Here is a 20,735-nt window from a genome sequence, read left to right as displayed (position 1 = left end):
TTGCTCCTTTCTCCCTGTTTCATCATGTTGTCCTAAAACACAACTGAATGCTTTATCTGATACCACAAGGTAAATCAATCGGGGTGTTCCTGGCTCAGGTGGAACCAAGACCAGCGACGTTGATAGGTATTCCTTGATTCTGTCAAAATCTTTCTGACAGTCATCAATCCATTTGGTAGCAGCGTCCTTCTTCAACATTTTTAAGATAGGTTCACAAATGACCGTGGATTGAGCTATGAACCGGCTGATATAGTTGAGTCTTCCCAGGAAACTCATCACGTCCTTCTTGTTCTTTGGCGGTGGCAATTCTTGGATAGCTTTGACCTTTGATGGATCCAATTCTATTCCTCGACGACTCACGATGAAACCCAATAATTTTCCAGCAGAAACCCCGAATGCACACTTGGCAGGATTCAGTTTCAGATTGTACCTCCTCAGTCTGTTGAGGAACTTTCTTAGATCTGTCATGTGATCCCTGGCTTTCTTGGATTTGATGATGATGTCATCCATATATACCTCGATCTCCTTGTGTATCATGTCATGAAAGATGGTAGTCATGTCTCTCATATAGGTGGCACCAGCGTTCTTCAAACCGAATGGCATCATTTTGTAACAGTACATTCCCCACGGCGTGATGAAAGCCGTTTTCTCTGCATCTTCCTCATCCATCCATATCTGATGATACCCAGCGAAACAATTAACAAAAGACTGCAACTCATGCTTGGCGCAATTGTCGATAAGAATGTGTATGTTAGGCAAGGGGAAGTCGTCTTTGGGGCTGGCCCGATTAAGATCTCGGTAGTCAACACAAACTCTAACTTTCCCATCCTTTTTTTTGGCACTGACACGATGTTGCCTAACCATGTCGGATACTCTACTACCCTGAGAACCTTGGCTTTGACTTGCTTTGTAACCTCTTCTTTAATTTTCAAACTCATGTCGGGTTTGAATTTCCTGAGCTTCTGCTTTACCGGCGGGCATGTTGGATCTGTTGGCAGTTTGTGAGCTACAATAGATGTGTTAATACCAGTCATATCATCATATGACTAGGTGAATATGTCTTCATATTCCTTTAGGAACTCCGTGTACTCTTTCTTTTCTGATGGTGACAAGTGAACACTGATGCGCGTTTCTTTGACATTCTCTACATCTCCCAGATTAACGACCTCAGTTTCATCCAAATTAGACTTAGGCCTATTTTCAAAATTCTCAACTCCTCTAACGACCTCTTCTGGTATATCATCCCCTTCGGAGTCTGTATCCGTTTGTTTCGTTGTCTCGTTGTAAGTCACAATCATTGGTTCATCATCAAGGCAAGTAATAGTAATGTTGTGTAAAATAAAGTGAATGAAAGGAAAATAATAAGAGCGAGATATATAATAAACTGAAATGCTTCGATTAGATTCATAATTGTTTTGAGTATCAGAGCTCTTTCCAGAATTAAAGACAATGCAGAAATAAAATCAGCTAGTAAAAAGTAAAATGTGATGCATGGTGCTTAGCCTTGCTACCCCGAAGCTTTCCGGGCCCTGGTGGTTCTGATTGAACAATTGCCGAGGCACTCTCCTCGGTTCACAACTTATATAGAAGGGCCTTCCTCCCCTTCCTCCTCAAAAATAACACTGCAATCCATATCACCATCCTCAAGGAATAGATTCTTCGCGGCTACCAATGCTTCATCTTCCTCCGACCCATATATAGTATCTGCTCCAAGTGAGGTATCGGGTGCTCCAGTGGGTAGTAGGGACCGCGCTATGGTGGCGACCAGTGATTGAACTCCTCCCAAGTTTACTCATACCCCAAACCAAATGTAGTGCCATGTTTCTTCAGCTTGATGGGTTTGACGATTCCCTGGAGGTTTTTGCCGAATCCCTTTCCAGGTTCGTATCCAAACCAATTCAGGATACTTTTAATCGTGTTATCCCACCATTTATCTTTGTCTACAACGTTGACTCTTTCAATATGGTGGTATGTTTCTCCGCCTATTCTCCTTCTGCCTCCAATCATCGGGATGGTCTGGCGACTATATATGGGGTTGCTACCATCGCCATGAATGATCACCTCTTGGTGATTCCATTCGAACTTCACTGCCTGATGTAGGGTCGATGCTACAGCTCCAACGGCATGGATCCACGGTCGTCCCAACAGTAAATTGTAGGATGCTGGGACATCTATCACTTGAAAGTCGACGTCGAACCAGGTTGGCCCCATTTGCAAGCATAGGCTGATCTCTCCGATAGTGGACCTTTGGGACCCATCGAAGGCTTTGACATTGATGGCCCCATCTTTGATCTCGTGAAGGCTCTTTCCCAATGTTCTGAGAGTTATCAATGGACAGATGTTGAGGCTGGAGCCTCCATCGATCAAGACTCTAGTGATGTAATCCTCCCATTGCACGGTGATGTGTAGGGCCATGTTGTGACTCAGTCCTTCCGGCGGCAGTTCATCCTCGTAGAAGGTGATTTTGTGGCTTTCCAGTATTTGTCCTACCATATTTGCCATTTCGCCCCTAGTTATGTTGCTGGGCACATAAGCTTCGCTCAATATTTTCATCAAGGCATTTTTGTGTGCATCCGAGCTCTGTAGGAGAGCTAGGATGGAGATATGTGCTGGTGTTTTGTTCAACTGTTCCACGACCAAATACTCCTTAGCTTGTATTTTCCTCCAAAGATCATCGGGACTAGTTTCAGTAGTCCGTCCCGAGGCTTGCTTACTGGACTCAGCTAGGTGCTCTGGAGTGTAAACCCTGCCTGTTCTGGTCATACCCTGCGCATCAATTGCTTCTCCCGTCTTGGTCTTTACTTTCCTCCTTGCTTCAGCTGTATAATCCCATGGTATGGTATTTGAGTGGAACGGTGTTACGTCTGACATTGCTACAGACATGGGTACCCTCTGGTAACACAGCAACTTCAAAGGGTACAGGTGCCTTTGGAACCCCAAACTCAACCTCAATTGGCCCGGCCACCTTCGCAGAAGAAGGTGCTTCAAATTCGAGAGGTATAGACATGTCCACTTCATTGCCCTTGGAGGGCTAGTTCTGTACAACAATCGGGTTAAGTGTGACTATCAGTTTCTTTGGATCATCATCCTCAGCAATCAATCTTATCGATCCTTTGGGGTCCCAGTCATCTTCGATCTCGATCATGTGAATATCCCTACCTCTGTGATCAGGCAGAGGGTTGTTGCGGACATTAGGAGCAGGCTCCTTTGCTATGATAACCTTATTGTCGATCATAGTTTGAATCTTGTCCTTCAACGAGCGGCATTCGTCAATGGTGTGACCTTTCATGCCGGAATGGTACGCACAGGTCTTATTAGGGTTGATCCACTAGGAAGGATTTTCTGGAGTTATGGCAGGGATAGGGGAGACGTAACTAGCAGCTTTAAGTTTCTCATACAACTGGTCAATTGGCTCAGCGATGGCTGTATATTGTCTGGGAGGTCTGCAGTCAAAATTTGGTCTGGGTCTAGGGAAATTTTGGCGAGTGGGAGGTGATTGGTAGTGAGAGGGTTGGGCATTATAGGTTTGGTAAACAGGTGCAGGTTGAGAGTATCTGGGTAAAGTGGATTGATATGCGGGAGGTGGAGATGATTGGTAAACGGGTGGTGGATTTTGATAAGAGGGTGCGGGTGTAGGTGGAGGCGACGAGTAGGTGTGGTATTTTTGTGGTGATTTGGCTTCCTGTACGACCATCACGACATTGACATCCTTCTTCTTGGACGTGCCACCAGACTGTAAAGCCTTGTTGGTGGCCTGCAATGCTTCAAGATTAGTAACCATACCATTCTTAATGCCTTCTTCAATTCTTTCTCTCAGCTTGATGATATCGAAGAATTTTCGGCCCTCGATCAGCATCAACCTCTCATAATATTGTGGGTCTTGAGCCCGGACGAAGAATCTGTTCATCTGTTCCTCTTCTAAGGCCGGCCTGACCTTAGCAGCCTCTGATCTCCAATGGGTAGCATACTCGCGGAATGTCTCGGTAGGTTTCTTCTTCAGATTCTGGATGTAGAATACATCCGGTGCATTCTCTGTATTGAATTGGAACCTATCCATGAAATCTGATGCCATACCTACCCAGCTCGTCCATTTCTTGGGGTCCTGACTGATGTACTAGGATAAAGCATCTCTATCTAGGCTTCTCAAGAAGAGTTTCATACGGATTTGCTCATTCCTTCCGACTCCGACCAGCTTATCACAATATGTCCTCAAATGGACTCAGGGATCTCCCGTGCCATCGAACATTTCGAACTTGGGAGGTTTGTATCCCTCAGGAAGTTCAACATCTGGCTGAATGCAGAGGTCCTCATAATTCAGCCCCTCTATGCCTTTGTTTCCTTCCATGCCCTGGACCCGGCTGGTCAGCTTCTTGAGTTCTGCTGCCAAGTTTCTGATAAGAGAGTCCTTGTCATCAGACTCAGGTGCACTTGATATTGGTTGAATGTAGTGAGGTGTGGTATCTACATAGATGGGAGTGTTGTGGAGGTGGTTGTTTGTGGTGTTCAGTGGTTCAGAAATGAGCAGTGGAGTGTTGTTTGGAGTGTGGCATGTGTTGTAGTGTTGAGTGGGTTGCATCTGTGGTTGTGGGGTGTTCTGTGGAGGTGCGGGATTTTGAGCATTTGGAAAGTTGACATCAGGAGCGGTGAGAGAGAATGACAAATTTGCCAAGTTCCGAACTTGATCCAGTTCTTCTCGGAACTTTAATAGTTTCTGCTCAAGTTGGGCAGCAGTTTCCTTAGCAACCGGGGTACCCTGAGGAATCTCAATTCTTTCAATTTCCTTTCTGGCGCTTGAATCTCCCATTCTACCTTTGATCTTGTTCCGGATAGGACTTGGACGAGGAGGAGGTGGAGGGCCCTTGGATCTCGTACTGTATGATGATGGTGCCAGAATGCACGAACTAACCTTTGGGGAGGGGAATAAAAATAAAGAAAAACAAAAAAGGTAACAAGTTAGTGCGGGTTATGAGAAGAAAATGTTGCAATATTTAAACACATTGTGCAAGAATATAAATCACGTCCTAATTTAGGTGCCTCATTGTGCCTGAGGTAGGCCTAGCGACAAATTAACTTGGAGAACTTATAATGCTAAATGCCTCATTTTATTGATAAAAAATAAGATGACTCCAAAGCGACGCTAAATAACGGAAAATAAAATGTCACTAGTGGCCATCGGCCTTATTACATCATTAGAAGCAAAATAAAAGACTCCTAACTACTTGGTCCCAGACGGACCTTCCCCAGATTCGGTATCTTTATCCCCCTCGAACAGCTTCACCAGCTCGCGCAGTCCTAGCAATAGATAAGCTTGGGCCAAATGGCATGCATTCCCTTCAGCGTTTTGACAATCTTCAATCCTCTTGAGGAACTTTACTTCTAGCTCCACTAGACCCCACTCCAAATACCCTAGTCGTTTGTTGGCGCTGATAGCCATATACTTCCATTCCTCGATCAACTTTTGATGGGCTTCTTGTATTTCCCGATGCTCACTTTCACACTCTCGAATCCTCTTGCGCAGTCGATTGTACTTAACCCATGCTTCAGCTTTCTCATCGATGATTCTGTGTCCGTGAATGAACCCGGGCTGACCCATACCATTGTGAATATCTTCCAACCAACCTGAATAATGCGGCACGCAACCAATGTGATACCTATCTAGCTCAATAGATTCTTTCCCCAAAATGAGCTTGCAATGCCACATGTGTTGAGCTTGGCATTTGTGAGCACTATCATCGCCTTGGAAATCGGCCCTAAAGTGACTTATTTTGTCGACCCTTGGTATGATTTGCTTTCTTCCAGCCTGCCTCATGGCTCGAAGGGGAACATAGGGATAAGTTCCTCTTAGACCAATGAGTATGAGAAATGGTGCATCTCGAGATCGAACAATGAATTCTTCCGTAGGGAACCATTCGACCATCCACTGTACCTGGTTTTTTTTAGATTCTCAAATAGCTCCACCCATCTTCCAGCGTCCTCTGGCTGAGCGAACATGTTAGGCATATAATTCATACGCCTTGGCTGGTGGAAGGCAATGTGATTATCCCAGTCTCTGCGTAAGATCTCTTGTCGGTATTCTCCTTTCTGGAGGTGCTCCATGAGCCAAAGCTGAAGTAATAAATTGCATCCCTCAAAATGACTAGCCTTTCGCTGACAGTTGTCCAGAGCCCGGTATATCTCAGCAACAATCATGGGCGCTATGCTGAAAGGTTGTCCGCCGATTCTTTCCATCAGAGTCTTGGTTACCATGGCCAATCTGGTGTGGATCCTAGCCTTCTTCGTAGGGAACACTATCATCCCCAGGAAACAAAACATGAATACGAAGACCCTTATGCCCCAGTGAGGTGAGGGCAAATTCATCTGAGTAGGTGCGGTATGACTTGCTATGGCTGTACCTCTCGTACAGATAGTCGAATGGGATATAGGAGTCTTTCAAATAGGTCAAGTCTGGGTTCTTCTTCAGTCCCATCATCTTAAGGAAACCCCTACCCTTGCGATTATCTGGCATAAGCAAACCCGGAGTCTCCCAAGGAATACCAGCTAAGCCTCCTATTTCTTCGAGCAAAGGAGTCATTTCAAGGTTCCCGAAGCAGAATACGGACCTGTCACTATCCCAGAACAGAGTTGCAGCCTCTATGATTTTGTTGTCAGGCTGGATTTCTAGAAGAGAAGGCAGATTCCCTAAGTATTTGCGGACGTGTGTCTGATCACTGGAGTGAAGATCTTCCCACCAATTCAGCAGCCTTGGATGAATGTTGGTTACCATGCCGAATCTGGGGACTTCGTGCCTCATTTTCTACAAAACAGAGTGTTAGACCCTTACCACGCCAGACTCGACTATTTAAACCAATAATTAGCATAAAAAGCATTTAGTTCTCCAAATAAATGCACAGAACATGTAGGTGTCTGGTTGGGTTCCAGGGAAACCCGATGGGCTTTGGACAAGGCTATCTTAATGAGTCATTATGTGGACAACATAACTGACTCGGCTAGGTTTGACCATGATGCATGCACAGTTATACAGAGTAAGGTTTGTATTGGGTATTAGATAGGTACCCTTGAGCGGACAACTCAAGAGGGAAAGGCACGGAACCGTCGACTGCACCGCTGATCGACTGATTTTACCGCAAATACGCCTTTGCCGAATTGAAAGGGTGATAATATTGGAAGAGCGCAACCACTCATTATAAGCGTTTCTATGGTGTTTGTTTGGCACGAGTGGAATATGATGTTGAAGATGTAGTTTACAAGAATGAAACAAATTGACATGTATTTTCACGTTCATAAGATAAATAATTACAATAATTGTAGTAATTACAACAGCATTGAAATAAAGCAATAAAGGAAAGCAACTAAAGGAAAGAAAAGACATGAAGAGCGAAGTCAATTTCGTAGTGAAAGAATAAAAGACAGTAAATAAAGCAATTAATGAGATAGTAAAGTCACAAGCAACATGCAATGGTAAAAGCCTAAAGAAAATCCCCAGCGGAGTCGCCATGCTGTCGACGCCCCCTTTTCCTCTAACCGTGGGGTCAGAAATTGGGTATACTACATTGGGAGGACAACTCTATTCCCCTTCGAGAATTGGGTTTGGAAGTTGAAGAGTCGCCACCTAATGATTATAGTGCATTAGGACACTTTAAGAAGGGTTTGAGAAGAAGAGACCAGAAATTAGGGTAAGGGCTAGAAATTATCCCGAGGGGAAGGTGTTAGGCATCCCTCAAGATCCACTAGTGTGGTTCCCGGCCATGTTGCAATTGTGACTTTACAAGTAAACAATCAAGGCTCAAATAAGGATTCGCACATAAGATTGCGACCAAGTTGAAAAATTTCAAAGATAATTAGAGAAGGCAGAAATTAATGAAAAAGAGATTTGAACAGTTTTACAAGAAGAGATGAAAGCAAGTAAAGGGAGAAGAGTCCTAAGTTTATAATTAATATGGATCATTTCAATGCAATACCCAGCGATCACTCCTCATAAGAGGGGTCACACGTGATATTAGCGCATCGGTCATCATATCCATATCTACCCTTCCCACCCCGTTAAGGTGTTAAGGCGCGAAATGGTATCGTTATTTATTGCATGCTATTACCCGTCCCAACCTATCAGTCCCGGGGTATCAGGACTTCTAATCCTAAAGGGGAAGGAAAGGGATATAGGCATATATGGGGTTCAAAGGTTAAAATTCTAATTGCGACATACAAAACAAGTAACAAATATAAGGATGAACAAAACAAATAGGTAAGGCTCAAGTAAACCCCTTAACCAAACAAACACTTAGTTTAGCATGTCTTAGCATATACTGATTTGGTCTTAAGTTAAAAAAATTAAGCGGCGAGCGGACTAGTTCAACACATACATTTAGACAGAAAGTCTACATTAGGCAACTCAGATCCAATTGTCAGAGATTAAGGTATTTCAAGCGAGTGATTTAAAAAGTACTGGTTTCAGGAAAAAGTAGTACAATGCAGAGGAGTTTTGAAAAGAAAGTATGGACTGCGGTTAAAATAAAACACAGAAATGGTTGTGAAAGAGTTTCAGAGATAGAAATATCTAAGGAAAGGGTAAGTTGCAACTGTTTTAAAAGACAATTTCAGGGTCTGAGTAAAACATTTAGACAGAATGCTTAGAAAGAAACTGTTTCAGAAAAAAAATGCCGATTTGAGGGATTTAAAAGCATACTGAGTCAAGAGAGTTTTTGTCAAAGAATTAAGACTTCTGAAATCGTTGTTGTATTAAGACGTTAAGGACCAGTTAATAGATTATTATTACTTTAAGCGAATCAGACGAGTTTGATGCTGATCCTATAGGCATGATTTCTATTTTGATTTTCTAAAACCTGTTATTGAACTTGTAAAAGATGATTGGGTTAATTAACCCTACAGTTTGCCTAATGCATATGCATTCCTTATAGGCATGATCTCTATATGCATTGATTACATGAACGTTAAGTCATATAGGCATGATTTCTATGTGATTTGGAACCAGAAATATTGAACAGCCCTATAGGCAGAATTTCTAAAAAATTACAATCCTAAAGCATGGTTTCTACCCCTACTGATGCAAGAATGTAAAACCCCTCCCACACCCTTTTACTATATTCCCCAAATCCTTTATAAAAATTATTACAGACCAAAAGAAAGAAAATAAATACATTAAAAACTAACAGCTAGATCCGAGCAGCCTAATTCAATCTTAATGCCCAACAACATGTGATTAACCAATTCCGAATTTCCAAAGCCTTCTCTTTATCCAAAGTGTTTCAAAGTTCCAAAGAATCTCAAGGATTCCCGGCATTGCTTACACTCAAGATACCATTTAGAATTAGAATAGTGCAGTGCGGAACCACCAGCCCTCAGGCATCCAAGTTCAGTGGGAGCTCAAGGGTCCCAAAGCATGGCTTACTAGAGAGGGGCAAAACTTAGAACTAGGAATTAGTGCAAAGTGAAAGAGGGATTGGGGAACCATAGCAAAAGGTGGTCATGCCCAGCCATGGGTATAGACTGGCACACCCCTGACCAATTCCTTGGCCCAAACAAATTAAGATCAAGACTTTAGAAGTCAGACTTGAGTTTGGATGGTGATTAGAACATCACCAGACTTGAGTCAAGGCTCAGCACATAAAGGGGGAAGAAGGGAGTGGGAATTGATTTGAGTAAGGGTTCAAGAACCTAGTTCAAAGTCATGGGCAGTAATAATAGGGTGCTGCCATGACTCAGAATTGTACTCTCACACAAAAGGGGGTCAGAAGGAAGGGACTCACCTAGAAAAGCATTTACAGAAACACAAGGAAAGAAAGAAAGCATAATAGGTTAAGGGTGCGGAAACATAAGGAAGGAGAGCATAACAGACTAGTATGTAGATGCATAGTGCAATAAAGCGCAACAGGCTAGGAGTAAAATAAACACATAGTAGAGAGGGTATTATTTAACTAGAGTGACATGCCAGTTGCAAGTTTTAGAACAACAGAACAACAAAAGTAAATAAAACAGCCAGAAGTCAGCAGTATCAAAATCCAAATTCCTCCACAAGTACTTAAGAGTTCAAAAGGAACTCAAGAACAGTAAAAGAGAAGAGGAGCAGAGTGCTCAGTATTAGAGGTAGAGTAGTAGTAGAGAGAGTTTTTTTTTTTTTTTGAAATTGGATAGTGTTCAATTGTGAAAAAAGTGCTCAAAGTGTGTTTGAATTCTGAAGTGTTTTTTTTTCTCGTGTTAAGAGAGGAGCAGGTATTTATACTTTGAAATCAGGGTAAGCAAGGCAAGAAAATAATCATGTATCAATTAAAATCAATCAATAGCAGAGATTCCTTTATTTAAGGAGTCCAAATTTGAACGGTAAAAGGCAGAAATTATTTAAGGAAAGGGGATCAAGTAACACATTGTGCATAGCATAAAAATAAGGGGTAAATACATAGGGGAGGATTTGAAACACACGGTTAAATAAATAAGGCAAGGAGTAAATCAATTAGTACATAGTAAATCAGGGAATCAGAGATTCAAAATCACTAATGAACCGAGTCAGAAAATAGGGGAATCGAAAGGTTAGAGAGGGTCTTCAAATTAAACAAGGAATGAATCAATCAGGCTTACACAAGGAATTCTGAAATCAGTCCCAAAATCAGAGGTTATTCTGAGTGGGAAATTCTACCTATAAAGAGTGCATAAGCTTTAAACATGCGAGGCTGGATTTCAATCAAAAATTAGTGAGTAGTGGACTATAGGCAAGCGGGAATATCAGAGAGCATGCAGAAGGTCAGGAAAAGATGAAATAACTTCAGGAACTCAGAAATTAGGGATTTGAAACCAAACAAGTTCAGAGATGGGAAGCAAACAAGTCATGTAACAAGTGGCCTCAAGAACTCGAATGAAGCCCCTGAATTCCAGAGTTTTTACCATTAATCGAGTGTACAGACGAAAGCAAGTAAATCAGGCAGGAATAACAACAAATTAAGTTTAGAAAACCCAAAGGAACTTAAGACCTTACACATTTCATGAAAACATAATAAAAGAACAAGATACAGTAAAAGAAATCATAAGGAAACGGTAGAAGAAAGTATAGTCGAAGAAAAACACACAAGAATCACAGTAGAACAAATACAATAAGAATACATGAGAGTCACAGTAGAGCAAGTAAAGCTAAAGAAACCCTAAGTCGAAGAAGATGAACGGTTTTGAAAGCAAAGTTTTGAAAGAAACTTCGAGAAATCGTTTGAAAACCATAAAATAAACATAGATCTAGAATAGATCTAGAGAAATTAGGAGAACCTCGAAAGGCTAGGGTTTCAGAAGAACCCTAGAGGCGAGAAAGGCTTGGAAAAGGCCTGATCTGAGTCGGATGAGTCAGAGATAGGATCAGGACATGCCGGAGCAAAGCCGGAGATGGCCGTGAAACTTTAATCGGCGGAGATCTGAGCGAAAACCTTCAAGGTCGGACCTCGATTCTTCAAGAAGCAAGTGTACAAGAGCACATGGAGGTGATTACAGGTCACCCAGGGCTTGGGATGCCATGGGTTCCGGTGAAACAGGGTAGCAACCGGTGGGGAAGATTAGGGTTTCAGAGAAGGCTTAGAGAGAGTTTGAGAGGACGAGGATTTAGAGGCGGCGTATCAGATAGAAGTGATTTAGGGTTAGGGTGTAAGTGGGAATTAAAAAGGAAAGAACTGATCGTGGTCGTTGATCAGAATGATCAACGGCTTGGATTAAAGGGAGAGGCCGGGCGGGTTAGGTTAGTTGGGTCAGGGGCGGGCTAAATTAAAATTGGGTCGTTTGATTTGGGGATTGAAATTGGGTCGAATTGGGGTGCAATTTGGGTTGTAATTGAAATACAACTGGGGCTAGGTTTTAAATAGCCACTTTTATCCTTTCTATTTTATAAAAATAGTAATAACGATTTTAAAAGCAAATTAAAAATACTAGGTAGGCAAATATTATATAAATATCAATTTAAAAATATTGGAGCAAATTTTATTGTTATAAAATGCTATTAATTACAAAATAGGCTATAATTGCAATTATGTGCAATTTAGCTTTAAAAATGCCAAATAAATTGGTAACAATATGCAAAAATCACCTTAATTATATTTTGGTGTAAATATGAGAATGAAATAAGTTATTAAAAATCAAAAATGATAATTTTGGGAATGATTTTAGATTTTTGTGGTATTAAAATAGGCAGTAAATTGGTTTAAAAATCACAAAAATACCAAAACTCTTGGGTGTGCTTATATATGCACATATATGCTATTTTGAAAATATTTTGGGTATAAAATATATAGGGAAAAATTGGGTATCAACAACTGCCCCTCTTTACCCGAGGAGGATGATATATATATATATATATATATATACTTACGCTATACTATGCACTAAGTATAAGTGTATTAGGTAATACTGTATCGAATATAGCTTATATATATATATATATATATATATATATATAATATATATATACTTACGCTATATGCACTAAGTATAAGTGTATTAGATAATACTATATCGAATATAACTAGCTTTTATATATATATATACTTACGCTATACTATGCACTAAGTATAAGTGTATTAGGTAATACTGTATCGAATATAGCTTATATATATATACTTACGCTATACTATGCACTGAGTATAAGTGTATTAGGTAATACTGTATCGAATATAGCTTATATATATAATATATATACTTACGTTATACTATGCACTAATACTGTATCGAATATAGCTTATATATATAATATATATGTTATACTATGCACTAAGTATAAGTGTATTAGGTAGTATTATATTGAATATAGCTTATATATATAATATATATATATACTTACGCTATACTATGCACTGAGTATAAGTGTATTAGGTCATACTGTATCGAATATAGCTTATATATATATATATATATACACTAAGTATAAGTGTATTAGGTAGTATTATATCGAATATATATATATATATATATATATATATATATATAGCTTAAATTGAATTAAAATCCTAAATTTATACTACATATGTACATAATTTTAAATTGTATTATATATATATATATATATAGCTTAAATTGAATTAAAATCCTAAATTTATACTGCATATATATATATATATATATATATATATATATATATATATATATATATAAAATTTTAAATTGAATTAAGAGTAATATAAAACTGATTTACCTACCAAAATAGCGACCAACTGTGGTCGCTATTTTTAATTCCAGACTGTCAAGACCGGGATCTCCTCCCATTCTTTCTAAAAATTTCCCAAAATCTCTCTTTTCTCTCTCACACTCAAACCCCCCCCCCCTTCCAACTCCCAGCACCAGAGGCCCTACCCATGCCACCAACGACCACCGCCCAGCTGTCGCTGCCCCGTCGCCGTCGCCTCTGCCGCTGCTGCATCTCTCTCCTTCTCCACCTCCTAATAATTCTAGGTTAGAATTACAATTTATATCATTTGTGTAAGCTTATAATGTTTTGTTTATTAGCTATGAATTAGTTTCAAATTACTAGTGTTTCAGTTAATTATTTAACATTGTATTTTATAGAAACCTAGGGTTTAGGTTGTATTTATCATTATTTAACATTTTATAAAATTCTAGGGTTTATAGAAATCTAGGATTTATAAAAATGTTAACATTTTATTTAACATTGTATTTAACTTTATTTAACATTTTATAGAAATCTAGGATTTATAGAAATCTAGGGTTTAGGGTATGGGTTGAATTTTTAGGATATAATCATAACTTTTAGTTTATGTTTAAAGTCGTAAGATACAAATTGAACTTTTAGGTATGAGTTGATGAACTTTTAGTTTTTAGTTTTTAGGTTTTGTTCTTGTGAATTGAACTTGTAGGATATAAATTGAAACTTTTAGGATATGAGTTGAACTTTTAGGAAATAAATTGAACCTTTAGCATATGTATTGAACCTTTAGGATATGACTTGAACTTTTAGTTTATGTTTAAACTCGTATGATATGAATATAACTTTTAGTTTTTAGGTTTTGTTCTTGTGAATTGAACTTGTAGGATATAAATTGAAATTTTAGGATATGAGTTGAATTTTTTTGGATATGAATTGAAACTTTTAGGATATGAGTTGAACTTTTAGGAAATAAATTCAACCTTTAGCATATGTATTGAACCTTTAGGATATGACTTGAACTTTTAGGATATGTTTAAACTCGTAGGATATGAATATAACTTTTAGTTTTTAGGTTTTGTTCTTGTGAGTTGAATTTGTAGGATATAAATTGAAGCTTTTATGTATGACTTGAATTTTTAGGATATGAATTGAAACTTTTAGGATATGAGTTGAACTTTTAGGAAATAAATTGAACCTTTAGCATATGTATTGAACCTTTAGGATATGACTTGAACTTTTAGTTTATGTTTAAACTCGTAGGATATGAATATAACTTTTAGTTTTTAGGTTTTGTTCTTGTGAATTGAACTTGTAGGATATAAGTTGAACCTTTAGGATATGACTTGAACTTTTGTGGATATGAATTGAACCTTTAGGATATAAATTGAACTTTTAGTTTATGTTTAAACTCGTAGGATAAGAATTGATGAACTTTTAGTTTTTAGGTTTTGTTCTTGTGAATTGAACTTGTACGATATCAATTGAAATTTTACGATATGACTTGAACTTTTTAGGATATGAGTTGAACCTTTAGGATATGACTTGAACTTTTGTGGATATGAATTGAAGGTTTAGAATATGAATTGAACTTTTAGTTTATGTTTTGGAATTTTAGATTGCCGGGGGATTATTAGAAGAGGTTGATGACGTTATTAGACATGCAATAGAACTTCCACCAAGAATAACTAAGACACGGTACCTGGCAAAGTGTGACTTTAATTGTTCTTCTCATTAGCGACAATGATGATGAGAAGGCAATGTCATGTGTTTCAAATAGTGATGGTGTAGGTAGGAATTTAGTATTTCCTAAGTAGATAAAAGAAGAGCTTATAGAGTAATTCTGTAGAGAAAGTGAAGTAGAGAATTCCTCTATAACCTCTTTTATCTACTTAGGAAATGTTAAATCCTACCTACACCATCACTATTTTGAAACACATGTCCTTGCCTTCTCATAATCATTGTAGCTATAGAGATCAACAATTGATCAAAGACACACCCTGTCAAGTATTGTATCCAAGTTCATCCCGAGTAATAGTACCACGAGGATAATCACCAAAGCCACCAGACATCTTTATGATGCCAATGAAGCAAGATGAGCTATTCAATGAAACTCGTATTGTAAAGAAGAAGAAAGAGACTGATTTAGAAAGCAGGGTCGAGCCTCGACTATATACATGTAAGTTTTTTACTTTTCATTAAGTATTTTGATTTACTTTTATATAAATTTTGAAATACTAATTCAATATATATAATTTTTCATATAGGTTCGCTTCACATGCAGCTGACGTGGGGGAATTCATACGCAGTCAACCACCTAATGAATCGGGCGAGGCAATCCAACTTTCGGACGAGGATGCTGAAAGAACACTCCTTGAGTACTTTATATACTTTGAACTAGACAAAAAATCTTAGTTCTATTGTGTTAGTTCTTTTTAGTTCGAATGGGCTTGTAATAAGCGTTAGCTTAGTTTTGTTAGCTTAATGTGTTAGTTCTATTGATTGTTGCTTTAAATTATTGTTGTTGTTGTTGTTGTTGTTGTTGTTGTTGTTGCTGGCATAAAACGCATGTTTAGGATGTTTGGTAAGCTGGCAGGTGGTGTAGCTGCCAAAACAGGCAGTTTCTGCCAAAAATATACCAAGAAAAGCGACCAACTTTGGTCTCTATTTGGTCGCTTTTCACTATAAAAAAAAATTCTGGGCAATAGCGACCAACCTTGGTCGCTACCTGCCCAGATTCTATTAAAAAATACAATTTCTGAAAATATAGCGACCAATGTTGGTCGCTTATCTTTGAAAAAAATTAAATTCTTGAATTTAGCGACCAACTTTGGTCTCTATTGTCCAGTTTTTAAAATATAATATTTGGATTAGAGACCATAGTTGGTCGCTTTCTAATGATTAATGATAAATTAAAAACAACGTATTTCATATGTAGAGACCAACTTTGGTCGCTAAATTTATATTATTAAATTAATATAGCGACCAAAGTTGGTCACTAAAGTCAAAATCAGAATATTTGGCCCTTTTAGCTTAGAGATTAAAGTTGGTCACTAAATAGCGACCAACTTTGATCCCTAAATAAAAGGGACCATCAATATAGCTACCAGGCGTGTTTGGTCATTTTTTGGTCGCTTTTTGGGCCATAAGCGACCAACTTTGGTCGCTTTTTGTGGTCGCTTTTTTCCGGATTTCTAGTAGTGAAAAATGTTATCTAACAACAACAATAATACATTTTATCCAAGCGTTGTATCAATAAAAATGACACAATACAATACAATACATTATAAAATGATTGGTGATGATGATCCAAACATAGTCTTACTGCTGAAAAATACTAATGTGCAAGCTCATGCAAAGTATAAATAGTGTAGATAGCATGCAACCTTTGAGACATAGCCTTCAGTAATAACAAGGAAAATCATGATCAGAAATATTGAATTGCCACACATTTTTTATTTTTTTCAAATGGTTTCTACTTTCTTTAGCTATATTACTACTCTATGGCAAATTTTCTTTTCCATAATCCTTAAGATAACAAGCAAATTATTGGGTACTACAAGAAATAAGCCATTATTGCCTCCAGGTCCAAAACCATGGCCAGTATTTGGTTGCATTCCTCAAATGGTACTAAACAAGAAGCCAGCATTTGAGTGGATACACAAACTAATGGAGGAAATGAATACTGAAATTGCTTGCATTCGTCTTGGTAATGTTCATGTCATTCCTGTCACTTCTCCTGAGCTTGCTTGCCTATTTTTAAAGAATCAAGACTCGATTTTCTCGTCGAGTCCTATTTGCATGTACGCAAACCTCGTTAGCAATGGCTGCTTGACTTCACTTTTTCTTCCTATGGGTGATCAATGGATGAAAATGAGAAGAATCCTTCCTTCCCATGTCCTCTCAGCTACATCATTTCAATGGCTTCCTCGTAAGAGAGATGAAGAAGCTGACCATATTATTCGATTCGTTTATGATCAGTGCATTAACAAACGTCTTGTTATTAACTTGAGAAAAGTGACAAGATACTATTGTGCAAATGTTATTAACAATATGATTTTCAGCAAGAGATTACTTGGAAAAAGAATAATAGAAAATGGAGGACCATTAGTAGAATTACAACAAGATCAGGAGAAGCAAATTGATGCAATTTTTACACTACTTGAATATTTTCATTCTTTTAGTATCTCAGATTACTTACCATGGTTAAGTAGATTTTATTTAGATGGTCACAAGGCAATTATTAAGAAAGCCTTTCCCATAGCAACAAAACACATTGATCTTGAAATTGACCAGAGGATTCATATTTGGAAGCATGGCAACAAAAATGTGGAAGAAGACATCCTTGATGTTCTTATCATGCTCAGAGATAGTAATGGGAATACTATGTTGAATGCTAAAGAGATTAAAGCGCAAGTCCTTGTGAGTATACTTCCAATCTCTTAACCCATGTGAACAACATGATAAACTTTAAGATTTTCATTTTTACCTTGGTGACGTGCTTTTACGGCTATAAATGTCACGACATATGTATAGTCATAAATTTCAAAAGTCTCTTTCTTAAGGAGTCATATAAAGAGAAACAGACAAGTAAGATTTCGTTAGAAACTGCTAAATCTATCTTGAATCTTGCTTAAAACCAATTTCAATATTTTTTGACCATATAAGTAATTAAAATTCAACATTACTCGATGACTTTTCTTGATTTATTCCCTCTGTTCCAGTTTATATTGAACTTTTTCGTTTTTCGAGAGTCAATTTATCTTATCTTTGAAGCTAAATTGAATTAGATTAACTCGATATTTAAAGTTAAAATTTGGATTTCAAATACTATACAAAAAGTACAATAACTTTAATTCTTCCCATGTTGATATGATGAAAAAATGTCTTTCAAAATATACGTAGTTTGAATCTGGAAAAGTAAAAATGTTAACATAAATTTGAACGAGGAAGTAGTTTCAGAAGAATTTGGAAAATATTTTTGAAACATACGTCAGAAGATCGATTGTCCGTTTGGATTACATCATTTTATTAGTTTATGTGGAAATGAGACTTGCATTTTTTGTTTTTTGGAAAATATTTCGATTTGATTTTAGAAAAGCATTAAGTTTGTTATTAGAAAATCAAATACAATTATTTTGTTTAACCTTCTTGGTTACCAATTATCTTGGCAGGAATTCATGCTTGCTATGTTAGATAATCCGTCATATGCATTCCAATGGACAATCAAAGAAATGTTGAACCAACCAATGATAATGCAAAGGGCCATAGAAGAGATTGACAATGTCATTGGGGGCAAAAAATTTGTTCAAGAATCCGACTTGCCACAGTTAAATTATGTCAAAGCTTGTATTAAAGGGTCATTTCGACTACATCCCTTGGCGGCTTTTAACGCTCCTCATGTGTCAGTATCAAATTCTGTTGTTGGTGAATACTTCATAATAAAGAATGTACGTATACTGTACACATCATGTATGTGTATATACGTATATAAGATGTTTTCTTTCTGCTATAGTATTTATGAGAGGATGAATCAATAATATTAGTATGATCTATATTTTAAAGGTAATGTGGCACTCCTTAAGACCAGAATTCATATTTTTCTTTTTTCTCAATTTTGGTTTTTTTTCTTCTTTTAAGGAAAGAAACAATTCAGAAGTGTCTTTTCCTATGATTCAAATTGTCTTCGTTGAGTTGGTTTTCAGTACACTCATTTCTTCGTATCATTATTTTGCTGCAGTAATAGCTGCCATTACTACTCTTCTTCTACACTTAGAAATAGAGCTGTCAATATGGGCTGGGTCGGGCTAGCCCAGCTCGGTCTACATGGACTTTAGCAATTGACGGGCTGGGTTGGGCTAGCCCACTATTTTGATGGGCCTTATAATGGTCAGCCCACCCCAGTCCTATGTGGGCCGCGAGCCCTCACGGGCCGGCCCATCATTTTTAAAAAGTATAATTTTATATTTTTTCTTTAAGTTCTGACCTAAAAAAAGATAATTATTTAAATGGTAAAAAAATATCATGTTGGAAAAAATTCGCAAAATTTAATAACTTTTTATATTGTTCCAATATATCACCATATATACTAAAAAAAGTAAAAACAGGACTATATTTCATTCACTAAAAGTCAAAACTTAAAACAAACTATTTAAGAGAACGTTCATGATGCTTATGAGATATCCAACACATCATCTTCATCAAACACATTTGAATCCGCTTGTGACAAGGTTGTCTTAACATCTTCACTTTCATCTACAATTCATATGCAATATTAATTAGTTAAATATTAAAAATAATTAAATTTTAAAAATTAATAATATTTAAATTCACATAAAAAAATATTACCAGTTTGAGTTCGGGAAAACCTGTGCAGCCAATTTCGAGTAGTAACAAGTGTTTGGACATTTTTAAAATAAATGCAACTTCTGTACTTTGTAAGAACACGCCACCAATACTAAAATGTTAGATTCTGATGGTACAATGGTAATAAGAATGCTAAGTACATCACGCACCATCATTGAAAGATCGGGATATTTTCTAGAATGGTCCTTCCAATACATTACAATATCATCTCTTGAAACTTTTCAAGATCAAGTTTTGGTTCCTCTTAGTAAAGATCCAATTCTGATTTTTCACCTCTAAAGGCAGTATACTTTTTATTTTTTATATATTTTAAATAAATATTTTATTAGGCCCACGGGCCGGCCCAGCCCAGCCTCAGTCAAGCCTCACGGGCCACGGGCTTACTCGGGCCGGGCTTAAAAACCTCGTTTTTAAATGGGCTCCAAAAATTCTAGCCCAACCTTGCTAAATCACGGGCTGGGCCGGGCTGGCCCAACGGGCCAAGCCCATATTGACGGCTATACTTAGAAAGAACACTTCTTCTTACTTTTGCATTCATGTAAAAGTTAAGGCGAGTCAGGGTGTGGTAGGCTATTATCGCGCTTCGATCATCGGAACTTGGCTTATTTGGTGACTGCCGAATCCAATATTCTAGTCTGACAATAATAACTTACTCGCATTTATATTTACACCAATTATATGAATATGGCTTCCTTTTGGACATAGACCTTAGCATCCTACTTAACATGGATCCAGATGGCCTATATACCAACATTTAACATTTCCAATTGTGATGAACGATTTCATTTGTTTCCAAAACAAAACAAAAATTAAAAAGAGAAAACATCAGCATGACAATGTCAATTCTTGGAAAACCAAAATCTTCTCAACTACCTCTTTCCCACCTGCAATTTAGAAAGCTTTTAATTCATCTTCTATCTTCATTCTGTCTTTCTTATCATTTTGTACACAGAATACAGACAGATTGTAGCTACCAAACTACGGGTTAAAGTGATTCCAATAACCGAGTAACTTTTCTACGAAATATGTATATTTATCTATATCTATACTATATTAAAAGCACGAAACACCTTAGCGAAATGTCGCTCGCATTTTTTATCCTTTAAAAATCTGTGATGACTCGAAATGTCATCATGTGTTTTAAAACCCACTTCTACATTTTTAAGCTTTAAACACCTCATTTTATCCCTCCTCCATTTACGTGCACCGTCCGGACGTGTTTCCTGAAAGTTTT

General features: G+C 37.7%; 1 protein-coding gene across 1 annotated transcript; it reads left to right on the top strand.

The window, feature by feature from the left end:
- Positions 1–16,603: 16,603 nt before the first annotated feature.
- LOC107761252 (isoleucine N-monooxygenase 2-like) lies at positions 16,604–18,946 on the top strand. The gene is made up of 3 exons (XM_075236165.1): positions 16,604–17,557; positions 18,310–18,585; positions 18,776–18,946. The coding sequence occupies exons 1-3, from the start codon at positions 16,604–16,606 to the stop codon at positions 18,944–18,946; spliced, it is 1,401 nt and encodes a 466-aa protein (XP_075092266.1).
- The last annotated feature ends 1,789 nt before the right edge of the window (positions 18,947–20,735 follow it).

This window comes from Nicotiana tabacum, chromosome 18 (assembly GCF_000715075.1).
Source record: "Nicotiana tabacum cultivar K326 chromosome 18, ASM71507v2, whole genome shotgun sequence".
Taxonomy (NCBI): domain Eukaryota; kingdom Viridiplantae; phylum Streptophyta; class Magnoliopsida; order Solanales; family Solanaceae; genus Nicotiana; species Nicotiana tabacum.
The sequence above is the reverse complement of the archived record's forward strand: the minus strand, read 5'-3'. Positions and strand labels throughout refer to the sequence as shown.

Coding starts and splice junctions, on each gene's coding strand:
- LOC107761252 (XM_075236165.1), top strand. CDS start 16,604: ATGGTTTCTACTTTCTTTAGCTATATTACTACTCTATGGCAAATTTTC. Junction 17,558..18,309: donor AGATTAAAGCGCAAGTCCTT/GTGAGTATACTT, acceptor TTATCTTGGCAG/GAATTCATGCTTGCTATGTT. Junction 18,586..18,775: donor AATACTTCATAATAAAGAAT/GTACGTATACTG, acceptor TCTTCTTTTAAG/GAAAGAAACAATTCAGAAGT.